The following is a 12,463-nucleotide window of genomic DNA, read 5'->3' as shown; positions in this document are numbered from 1 at the left end:
CTTCTCCCCAGCAGCATGAGTACTTGGCTTTTCCCCCATGCTCAAGCTGAGGACAATCATCTTTCCCTAACCTGTCCATTCGGTTTGCTCTTCCAACACGCTCAGGGTCCCCTTGCACTGCCCTCACCGCTCCTGAAGCCCTGCCCTGCTGCCTGCAGACATCCATGTCCGCAAGGCCGCTTTGCACCTTGGCACTGTGTCACGGGAGAGGAGCAGGTTTCCAGCATTACATCACCCGCCTGGACTCAGCACTCAGCCTGCTGCACCTCAGAGTTTCCATGGCAGAAACCAAGCCCCCTCCTCCCACTGTTCAAGGGGGGAAGCAACCTACCGAGGAAGCCATCAGCTGCGAGAGTAATGACACCAGAGCTAAGAGCATCCATCATGTGTAACGAGCCTGCCTGGGCTGCTGCCTGCCAGCATTTAACTGCAAAGCTCTGCCAGGTGAATGTCAGGAACAACCAGACAAAACTCTATCCCTCAAACCCCATAATTCCTGTGGTGATGGAAATGGTTTTGAGGGATAAGCTTTGCCTTCCAGAGACCGCTCAGTTTTCCTTGTTAGCAGTTTTAACTGATTACCCCGCTCTGCAGGAGGTATCCCACAGCAGGGAAAGTTGTGCAACAGCCCGCCTGTCCTCTCCATGCTGCGGCCCAGGACAGCAGTGATAGAAAGCCCTGAACGTATCACTTAGCATCCCTCCCCACTGGCAGTTCCCACCCAGTATCTTTGCCCGTGTCCTCTAAATGGCAAAAGCTCATTCAAACCAATTATCATAGAATCATAGAATAGTTCGGGTTGGAAAGGACCTCAAGATCATCCAGTTCCAACCCCTCTGCCATGGACAGGGACACCTCACACTAAACTCCCAAACCAAGGCAACCATCAGGCTCCAAACTGCCTGAGTCATGGCACATCCCTGCTCTTGTGACCACAGGCAGAGAAGCCAGTACTTCCTTAACCATATCCTTCAGAGAGTTAATGCTGGATTTTGATGGCTGCTCAGTGCCCCATATCCTCAGCATTCCCCCTGCTTTGCTGACAGAATCATGAGGAGGGATCCCTCAACAAGAAATCGCTCTGGGTTGGATGCCTTTTCCCATCTGAAGCACTGATTAAAAAGCCCTTATAATGACCCTGAAAGGGCTGATGTTTAACTTGGCCATATTAGAAGAAAAATGATGCACTGCCTAACTTAAACATCAGTAAAAGCTCTTTCTGGTCTGTTGGAACAGTAAAGCGCATCTCCCCACACACTGTACACCATCAGAGGCCTGAAGGCATTTGATAGCAGCAAACTGCAATAATTATCCACACATGCCAATGCAGAGTTTCTTTTCCAGTTTATGAAATGGAATTTACCACTGAACCAAAAAAAACCCCCTAAAATCAAAATAGTTAGAAACTATTGAATATGTGTATTCCGTAATCATGACTAATAAGGCTACATCATTACAGGCAACCCTGACCCAGCCACAACGTTTGACTGCAGTCCAGATGGCTCAACTGCCAATTACCCTGCAAACCTAAATGAAAACCAAGAGTCTGAGCACAGTGTACGCAAACAATCCAGCCCATGTTCGAACCCAGCCTCCCACTTGCCTTGCTGGCACCTGACAGCTCGAGGTCAGATGAAACAGCGTCAGTTCCAGGCTTGAAACGACACCACCCGAAGCACAGATGAACCTTTACAGGCTGGTTTGCAGCTCTCATTCTGGATGTGGTCCTGCCCCTCGCTCGGTACAGACACTGCTGAAACCAGACCATGTCCCTGGGCACCTGTGTAAGATGATGCTGTGCGCAAGGCTTTGCCAGCTGAAGCCGAATATCACGTTTGGGTTCTGATTAGACTCACTGCACTGCTTGGACTCTGGCACAACCCCCTCACAATTAATTGCAAACCCATCCAGAGTTACAATCTTCAGTAATTGGAGACGTTTTCCAAGCAGCACTGCTCTTCTGGAAGAGCCTCATTCTGTGATTTAATCCATATGTCTCCAATGCACCATTTTGCTTAAGAGAATCCCTTTGAAAAAACAAAAGCAGAAGAAATGACGAGAAAACCAGCAACTAAGTGGAGAATTATTGGGAGACTGGGGAAAGCTGCAGACATCTTCAATAACGAGCCCTCATGCTGGCTCAGAGCAGTTGGTTTTCCATCATCTCACACTATGGTATATGCTGGTGGTGTAAAACATCCACTCCTTGCACTCCCTTAAAGTCTCCACAGCGAAAGAGGTGAAATCAGATTTGGCAGGGCCAGGAGGGCCAGCAGCCAGCCCTGAACTGGCTTCTTCCAGCAGGCTGCGAGGCAGGAGGAACACAGAGCATGTATCTGCAGCGCATCTTGATGGAGACATTCACATTAGCACAGAGCCTTAATCATACAGTGCTTTCTGAAGGTTAACAAAAGCTTGACAGGCAGGAGCTCTGCCTGTTCCTCCGAACACGAACAGCAGAGAGCTGTGCCAAAGCAAGCTAGGGTCTGGATGGCAATGAGACATGGATTCAGACCTGAGGCTCTTGCAGCACGATTGCCTTCATGAGCCGAGTTACCACCAATCTGTCTTCCCCCAAAGCCCGCTGCGCTGGCAGCATCACTATCACTGCCCTCCTGCAGTAGATAGAGGCTGTTTGACATGTTAACAGCAAACCTGCAAAAGGAAGCTCCTAAATTTCTCCATCCTTAAACACTAAAAAATTACTGTTAAGATGCACATACACATATAGGAACCTGTTTTAATTCATACACCTTTTGCTAAGGCAAAAATCTGATTTTTTTAACCTCAGAAGAAAACAACACAGAGAAGCTTTAATAAGAGCACTTTCCAGAGCTGGAAATGCTACAGCCAAGAGCATGGGAAGGGAGGGAGAAACCCCTGATGATGGTGAAATGAAATCTGGGACTATCAACCCCACTGATAATTGTTTTTTAAGTGTAAACAAGGCAGAAGATGAAAAGAATTGGCATTTCAACCTGAGAGCAACACAGCACCTGAACAGCCCCAGTGTCTCTGCTGAGAGCACTGTAGCATCTATTCTGCTTTGTCTTGTTGCGCCTTGAAACACTGAGCAGCCCTAAGAGCACCTCTGGCACCTTGCCTGGGCTTTCTGGCTCACCCCAGCACAAATCTCTTTCCCTTCAGTCCCTGTGTCTTGATTTCACCAGTGGTCTTCAAGCACACAAAGGAGGAGACAAAATGCAAAGCACCATCCTTTCAGCACCATCCGGATCCCAGCAGCGCAGCGGATCTCACCCCGGGAGGAGCTCTGGCATGAGCCGACAGCAAACCCTCCGTCAGCCCCTCGCGTTCCACTGCACCGGCAGAGCCGTGTCTGCAGGCGTCCTCAACCCCCTCATTGCACACCTTGTTTGGCAGGACCAGAGAACACTCCTGGTTTTACAGTACCAACCGGACCAACGAGACACCACTGTGGTACCCAGGTGGACAAAGGAGACCAGAGGGGCCAACGGTAAAAGGCATAAACCTTAAAAAGCAATATACACGTGCACTGAGCTTTTCCACTTACGGGAAGAACAACTTCGTCTACCCCAGACACTGCTGCAAACCAGTGTTATTTCCAGAGGGCCAAAACACCAAGTTCCTTGTGGAACAATCACGCAGAATCCTACACGGATGCACCAAAAATCATTGACATCGGATGTACCCACTTGTTACCAGGGTACTGTCATCAGTTTTACAAACGCCAGTGTCCACACCACCGGGTTAATGATGCCAGCCGGGTGCTGTGCAGTGCTTTCAGCAGCACAGCAGCCTCACACAGTAGTCTCTCCCCACCAGATCAGAAAACAAAACGGGGTATCATAGATCACTTGTGAAGCGCAGGTCCGCAGAACAACGCTGAGCAGCGGAGCAGAGCTGAGCCACGCACTACCGCAGAATCCCAACTTCTTCCTGTGGGATTACATGAGGTGCTTCAAAACACCACGGCAAAGGGGTTAAGTTCACTGAATCCACCCCAGGACAGTAACTTTTACCTGCCACAGACGTTGTGCAGCACTTCCCATGCACAGAGCTCTTCCAGCTGCGCGCTGTGATTTCTGTTCACTGCTGTAAGCCAGGCACTGCTGGGACTGAAGCGCAGCTCCAGCGACCTTCCTGAGCCAGGGCCTGAACTTTGCTTCAACCCACATCTGCTAAACCAGTACAACAGGCTCAGCCCAGAGCCAGCTGAGCTGCTTTTCCATCAGACCACCACGGCAAGGGGCAGGTTGGAAAAGCCAGCCCAGGGGAGGTGCCGGCCGCACCGATGTTCAGATGGGTAAAGGCGCACGCTGTTATGGCTAAACACAAACTGCGCCAGGCTTTGGGTAGGGGTGGGAGAGAGACGGTATCGGAGCCAAACTGCTTGCCCTGAGAGAAGGAGGAAGGCACAGGGAGGTAAGTGCTGTTCCCTGAACCCAGCAACAAGTCACACACGGAGCAGGAGCTCCTCGGCATGGGCAGCTTCCAAGGATGCTCTCAAATTAAAGCCCACAAAGCACCCAAATAGCCCACAGCCAGGTTTGATAGGTACAACGTGCAGCAGAGGTGTACATGTAACAGCCAAGTAAACCCTGAACAGGGCAAAGCTTTGGCCTGACAGGGGCTCAGCCCACTCAGCTCTTGCCTCAGCACAGGCTCCCAGGGATCCATCAGTCCAAGCAAAGGCTGATGGGGCAGCCCCGGGATCAATACGCTGCTGCCAGAGAAGGACTCACCCTTCAGTTTGTTATAGCCACTGGGATCCTGCATAGACAAGGGATTCCTGCAGGGTATCACAGGCCTGGAGCGGGCAGCTCCTGCAGGGCATCACTGCGGAGCGGGGCCACATCACCAGGATGGCTTGGAAGTTCTCCCTGGGTTGCAGGCAGAGGATGCTTTGCTTTCTGGACAAGGGATTTTCCCAGACTTCATCCTCTCTGTTCCCACACCACAGGACCATGCTAGGCCATGGTTTAAAAACCAAGCACACCCAAAGAAACAGTTAAAGCCTCTAAAACCAAGATCATTCACATCTGACTTCCTCCAGTGCTGCCGTAGCCGCAGGAGCGCTGCTTGCTGCAGCCTGCAAGCGGAGGGAAAGTGTTTATCCTGCACCACGGGCTGTTTCTTTCCTTTCACTCTGGCTGCAGAAAGCCCTTGGCAGTCTCACAACAGCATCCCCTCAGTCACAGCTTGAAGCCACCGCCACTTCCCAACCCCGGCGCGAGAGCCTGTCCTGACGTTTGTAAACTTGCGTTCCGAACAACGGCTCAGCACAAAACCCCACTTGTGCAGCCTGGCCTCCGGGCTGGGCCCCTCTCAAACCTCCGCAGCCGCACAGAGACCCACACAGCCCCAGCTGACTGCTTGGTGACGGGAGGAAGTCGTTTTCCCACTGCTGGAGAAGCATTCTGAACTCCTCTCACCTTCCCCACCGCGCTCCTGCTGCAGCAGGGGACGAGTGAGGAGGTCCCCACCTGGGTGCTCAATGGGCAAACACAGCAGAGGTGCTCCTCCTGCAGCCCCAGCTGGACCCGGAGCTTGCGGAGTCACGGCTTCCAAACCAGCGTGTGTTTTGGGGTGTTACTGGATTTCAGTCCTGACCACGAGGAGATGAATGCCCACGATTTACAACTCCTGCTGATCCATGCAGCCCGGCCCAGCGGTGCTTCCACCCTGCTCCCAGCAAACCGGGCTATGCTAATTTGCAGCAAAAGGGACAAACAGAAGAACTAGCCAAATCCATGGGTGCAGAAAGCCCTGGGGAGCATCACGTTAGCTGAGGTTCGCAGGGCAGTTGCCACCAGCACAAGCAGCAGCCTCATTTCATCATTCTGCACTCAGTCCAGAAATTATCAGCTTTCCAGGAATACATCACCGGACAGTGAACACCCATTTCCCATTGTTCTGAGCCATGATTTTCCCTACACAGTTTCTGCTTAGGCTTGCAGAAAGAAAGGAGGGACCAAAGGAAATTAAGTTGCTGAATTATGAAGGAAATTAGGTTATAGTCCACTGCCTTCATGGGACCTATTCATCACATGCAGTTTAAAGCTGCTGGTGTCTTGATTAGTGTGTGGATGCACTGAAAACCCTTTTTGTCTGGCGAGAGTGACAAAAGAAGAAAGGACAGATCCCAGTACTAGAGAGGGAGGTTATACACATGCCGTGTAGTATCAGAACGTTTGCTATAGGGCAGAGAAAATACTTGCTAATTGCCCACTTCTCAGTGGCCAGCCCCATGGGAAGGGCAGATGGGCGCTGGAAGAGCACTGACACCCATCACTGTGCATTCCCTGGCCTGGCAGAGGAATCAGCAGCCCAAAATCCAGGTAAGCTCTAAAACCCACCTGGGAACATCCCAAACCTCAGGGGCACCCCACTTAACACACAGCATCCAGTGCAACCACTGCTGGTTTTGGCCGAAGGTCCAACCTTTGCAACAGACACTCCACTGCCCATTAAACCCAGCTCTTACTTCCCATTTGTATTGTTAACCTTCCCAGGGAGTATCTATTAATTTAATACAATTCAGAGCTTCAGCTCTAACTCTGTAACTGGGATTTTGGCAGCAACCTCCAGTCCATGCGTTCTTGCTCTGTTTACAGCAGACCAGCTCCCAGATGTTGGTAACATTAAACAGACTGGAACTTTCCTCCTGAGTGACAGCAAAGTGCAGACAAGAGCTGGCTTGGCTTCAGCTCCAATTATCCAGTGCTAGGAGATGCGCCCCATCCCTTTGCTGGGTTGGGGAGGCCCAGGAGATACTGCTCTTCCTCCACATAAATGCAATAAAACTAAGGAGATAGAGATCAATAGGTCTTAGTTTACACTCCAATGCACTGGCACTGATTTCAGGGAAGAAATCCTAGCTTGCAAGACAGATCAGAGACAAGATTCTCATACACATGAAAGGCTCACAAGTGCAGCAGAGCACTGAAGTCGAGACTGCTGGCGAAATGCATATATTAAACCAGTTGCTGAACTACGGGAAGAACTTCTGCCATATGTACCTTGGCTATAAATAATCCTCTATCTCTTTGCTTAAATGAGAGGAGCTCATGGTTAACATTCCGCCCATCACGATGCTGGTTTGATTTTTGAAGGCAGTCGCTGTGTGGGAGGTGACAGGGCTGCCAGGCAAGCTGGCGAGGAGAGACCCCTTATGTCATGGTGCAAGAAACCAAGAACCGATGGACAATGCATGTGAAAAGAGCAAGCCCCTACAGCCCCGGAGTGAACTGTGACTTGCAAAGGAGCTGCTTTCCCCAGCCTCCATTTACCGCCCCTGCAACTCTACCTAAATCCTAACAGGGATGAAGGAAGGCTTTCCCATGCCAAATGAGCTGAAGAGCTACAGATACACAAAATCCCAGGGCAGGGGCGAGTCCGAACCCCAGCAAGAGCATGAAGAGCAGAGGCACTCACTCCAGCTGCATGCCTGGCCCACTGTTCGCATCATTACTACAGAAAGAACTTCCCTAGTTGAAACAAAAAGCTCACAAAGATATAAATGACATACAACAGTGTTCCATAATGCAAACCCACAGTACAAGTTCCAAAACTGAGCTGCAAATACCCCAACAACCAGACTCCAGCTCATCGCCTCTGCAGAAATCTCCAGAGCTGTCCATTGGCATGCCTTACCTCAAAGACTTCCTCATCCAATATCCTTGTTCCAAATACAATGATGCCATTGACGTCAATGATGGGATGGTCACTTCTGTCCAAGAACTTGGTTATCTTCTTTTTACAGTCCAAGATCAAGGTGACATTCTTCTTCTGCACACTGATAGCTACTCTGTGCCACCTGGAAGAACAGCCCCAGATGTGTTAAACAGGGTCCTGGGCTTTCAAGAACAAGCTAACAATTGTATAGCAATGAAGCTTTCACGAGCTGGTGTTCTGCAAATCTTCATGCCAGCCACCACCTGCAACCACATGAGAACCATCCTGGGGAGACCCTAAAGATTTCACTTGAAATAGAGGCTGACTGACAGATGATGCCCTTCACTTCTCATCCCTCCAGAACAGGTAGGAGCACACCAGTTCTGGCTTCAGAAAGAAGCAGAGGGGAAAAACCCACCAATAGCTCCCTGGCTATTCCCCTTTTCCACCCTCCTCACGTTCTGCAAAAGACTCAGTCGAATTTTCCAAGATAAACCGATTCCTTCAGGCTTTTTGCAACAGAATTCACTGTTCCTGCCCCCGTAAGTGCCAGACAATTAGCACTGAGTGGTGCTTCTCACCTTACAGATGCAGTACTGATTCACCAAAGGGCACAGCTCAAGATTAGCACACTTGGCAGCAGTCAAAGGTGCGTATATACATTAAAACATACATGACTCCTAGCGTACACAACGTTCAACATGCTGGTATTCATACAAACAATGTACTTTTTCCTTTGTGCACAAAGTTTCACTTACTTGCCATCTGCTAGGTTAATGCCTCTAAAGAGAGGATAGTCTTCTGGGCCTGGCTTTCCTGTATGGTCTTCATACAGGAATACAGGAGATCTACCCAACTCCACACCAATTTGCTGGATCCCTTGCTCATTGTAAATTGAGATCAAGAAGGACTGACCTCCTTTCTTCGCTTTTACAGTGGTTAGAATGGAGAAGTCCTCTGGGAATGGGGAAGCTGGAGTGGAAAAGCAAAGAGGTTAGTCAGGTTTCTTTGAAGATGAAACCCTACAGAAGCAGTGCTGTTGCCTAATAACCCCTGGGGACACCTCTGGTTTATCTTTACAGATGTGTGCAAATCAGCAGCCCGAAAAACATGGGGCAGCATCTTAGTTGCCAGGTGAAGATGAGGCTTTCCCCCAAAGCCTGTTGGGATAAAGGATTGAGATGGGCTGCACCCCAAAGTAGACTGCACCAGCAAAACCAGTGTAGAGCAGAGTCCCCCAAAGGCTACCCGCTCTAATGGCACATTAAAAAGCCAAGCACAGAACTGAGCATCTCTGAGCATCATTCATTTATGATTAGAAAACAATTTTCCAGCCCTTGTTGCAATCTGTCACAGAGCTGAAAGCCACCCTGCGTTTGAACTTGCAAGCAAAGGATGGCAAGGGATCTGCTGTTTTGGGATGAGACCATAGTGCCAGGAAACAGGGACTCTAAAAACACTGCTGGTTTAAATCTGTGCTATTTGCACCTAACCCTTCCTTAGCGTGTTCTAGAGCTTTTTAGGAGACAAGGCAAAGACTTTGTTTCACGTATCATGAGGTCCCCAAATTAACTTAAGATGTCAGAGGGACAGAGGAAACGAAGCAGCCCGGTGCCAGTTCAGCACACACAACACTGAAGGGGTTTATTTAAGGGAGCAGGGAAGTTGCATCCGGTTGTGTCTGCTCCAGATGAGAACGGTGTCTGTGGCTTCAGCTTTCAGGACTGGTGCAGACAGAAAGATGTGCAAACAGAAATAAACCTGGCAGTGAGCAGAGGACACTGATTTGTCTGCATGTTAAAGAGCATTTAACATTTCCTAGCTCTTTCTGCACTCAGGAGAGCCACCCTGTCTGATCTCAGGCAATTCCTGTCTGTGTTTCTGCAAGGTTTGGAAGCTTAAAGTATGGAGCAAGCACTGTCGGCACAGAGCAGATGCTCTGCACAGGAGGAAAGGTCAGTCCCCTGAAACACTAGACAAATGCATGTCAGCTTTCGAGTCACAGATCACACCCTGTGCTGGACACAACTCCTCTGCTTGGGATTTCTCTGCCACTCAGGCTGGGAAGATGAGCCCAAACTGAACATCCTGGATGCACATCCCACACAGGACATCTTAAAAACACCAGAAGCAGTAGTAAAGGGGATTTCTTGCTCAAATGATCACTGAAGAGGAGACCCACAGGGCATAACCTGCTCAGATGCTGCATTTCAGCAGTGTGAGACTCGCAGGGCATCTTTCCTTTAAGGTCCAGGCTTTCAGGAACAAGCCTTGCATTGTACCCCTGGGTATCTGCTTGAGAAATCTTAAACCCTGGCAGGGTAAAGTGGGGCAGCCGGGCCACAGGCACCACGGGGTGTGCTGGGACCAGCAACGTGTGGCAACCAGCAGCAAGCAGGGACGGGAACACCACAACCCATCAGCTCCAAACTGCAGGCACGTAGCCATGTAAACCACCAGAACTGTCGAGCTCCGTGCCCATAAGCTTCAAATCGATTTCCTGCACCCCTGCAGGTAGTACCCCAGGGCTGCATAAGGGATTTTGACGCAGGGAGGGAACCAGGACCATGGGAGGGTTGACCACAGCAAAACCAGCAAGTTCAAACACATGAGCTTAACCTCTCCTCTTCTGCCTGGGACTTGCTTTAGCTTCTATGAACAGTGTTTTGAATGCATCTGCCTGCCTAGCACAGGGAGCGGGAGGCAGGAGCGGGCTGGGCTGCATCAAACCCAGCACTGCTACAAACAGCTTGTGCAAACAGAGGACACAGAGGGGGAGAGCTGAGGACACCTACAGAGACGCACACTGTTTGCACCAAGTTAATATCCCTCACCTTAGCTGAACAACACTTGGAAACAAGCATAAGGCAGTGTTCTGAATAGAAGACTCACAGTCAGTAATTAAATGCCATGATTATAGCCTGATTTCCCCCTCAGGACACAGACCTAGATGTTTGGCAAATGCAGGCATCCTATTATCCTGCCTCCCATAGGAACCACTGAACTTTATCTCCCTCCTGCTGTACACAAATCCTCCTGTAGAGCTGAATCAAGACCATACGCCTTCCTGGTTCCAATTACAGGCTACAGTTTTGGGCCTTTTATGTAAAATAGCTCATGTCCAAAATGTCATTAGGAAGCCACAATGGTACCTTCAGCCTGGACAAGCTGCCAACTCATTAAAAAGCTGCTTTTAAATTTTTTTTCATTATTAAGATGTCTCCATGGCGATGCGAGTTTTTCAACCCAAATAACCATAATGGATGAATTATAGCTGACATTACTCTGTACTGCTCTGCTGTCCTGGCAAAACAACAATGGCTTCACTGTCACAGCTAGAAGTGACCCAGGCTATTGAATGATGTATGGAAACCCAGCCACACCGGCAGCAATACTAATAAATGCATCATAATAAATATACGAAGCACTAACAAGTACTAATAAATACAGAGTAATAAATACAAGAGGATTTGGGTCAATTGATAAAGACAATGGAGACAACCCCTCAACACTGGGTCTGGGATTAAGCCCTTATCTTCAATTCATTTCTTCAAACGAGCTCATGCTGAGAGATGCTGCACATCCACCCCATCACTCAACAGCAGTGCTCCAATGCTGAATTTAGCTCAGCATCACTTTCTTACCCTGTGGCCAAGTCCTTTCACATTCACTACATGCAACTGTCTGCAAGGCAGCGAAGGGTTAAGACCCCAGTCCTGCAGACGGAGCCCTGGGAAGAGCTGAGGAGGTCCAGGGTGGGTACAGACCCCTCCACCCCACCCAGCTCCTGCACAGCACATCAATGCTGTGGGGTTCGCTTGAGCACATTGCACCCCTGGTATGCCCCAATATGCAAACCAGCAGAGCCAGGCTGAGCTGCTGCTATCCTGAGCATCAGGACCAGGAACTAAAGGCTTCTGTACTAGCTCATGTTCTTCAGGATAGGGACAGGTAGGACCGTCTTAATCCAGACCCTGCAGGTGTAGCCAAACACAGCCTGAAATAACGAGCCCTGCTGCTGAGCTGGGAAGGAAGAGAAGCTTTAGCTGCTGAATAGCAGAAAGTCAGCAAAAGCAAGGAGCTGAGCCAGTTCCCAACACAAACACAAAGCAGATCTGTTGTGGGGATGGTGTCATTCCCAGAGCCACTCTTCAAAGGGAAACAGCTCTTCAAGGGTGCCTCCAACTTCTGGCCTTTTTCCTCATCTGAGCAGGCTCAGATCAGAATGACTTGCTTTCCTCAGAGAGGGCTGCTCGAGCTGTTATAGAGAGGTTTGGGCTCTTAAACATACACATATGCAGACACCCACGGAAGTGCAGAGAATACGGAGTTTGCTTGAAGAATGCAAATGACATTTTGCTGTTTGCCACTGAAAACTTTGCCTTTCTTGCCTCTGCTTTTGCTGGGAAGCAGAACTTGAGGGAGCGAGGACAAAGCGCATCGCAGCAGGATTTCTCACGCTTGTGAGCTTGTAAAAACAGATAAACTTTCACATGTATCTTGCGGTGCTGGCTGCGGCAGCAGAACATGAAGCCCATCAAATTGCCATCTTAGAAAAGCACCAGCTTCTAATGAGCACAAACCATCACGTGCAGTGTACATTTGCCTCGGGTGCTCTATAACCCGCCTGTTAATAGGAAAGCACTAAACCCACATTCCCCTGGTATGCTGCACTGCAATTACTTTATCATCTTTATCTCCTCTCTCATTCATTTGGTGGTGTGGGCTGAAGTCACATCTAGCTATGGAGATGCACTGAGCAAACATCTGTTCATCTGATGGAAAACACTGGGGGTTCTTCACTTCA

The 12,463-nt window shown here is 49.6% G+C and overlaps 1 protein-coding gene across 2 annotated transcripts in view; it reads right to left on the bottom strand.

The window, feature by feature from the left end:
• The window catches only part of COL5A1 (collagen type V alpha 1 chain), a 134,235-nt gene that overhangs the window by 91,372 nt on the left and 30,400 nt on the right, over window positions 1–12,463 (bottom strand). For both annotated transcript variants that reach the window (XM_065696027.1, XM_065696028.1), the window contains exons 3-4: window positions 8,415–8,628; window positions 7,636–7,798 (exon numbers count right to left, since the gene is read on the bottom strand). In XM_065696027.1, coding sequence (XP_065552099.1) covers window positions 7,636–7,798; window positions 8,415–8,628 — 377 coding nt within the window. The remainder of the gene's footprint in view (window positions 1–7,635; window positions 7,799–8,414; window positions 8,629–12,463) is intronic.

This window comes from Lathamus discolor, chromosome 15 (assembly GCF_037157495.1).
Source record: "Lathamus discolor isolate bLatDis1 chromosome 15, bLatDis1.hap1, whole genome shotgun sequence".
Taxonomy (NCBI): Eukaryota; Metazoa; Chordata; class Aves; order Psittaciformes; family Psittacidae; genus Lathamus; species Lathamus discolor.
The sequence above is the reverse complement of the archived record's forward strand: the minus strand, read 5'-3'. Positions and strand labels throughout refer to the sequence as shown.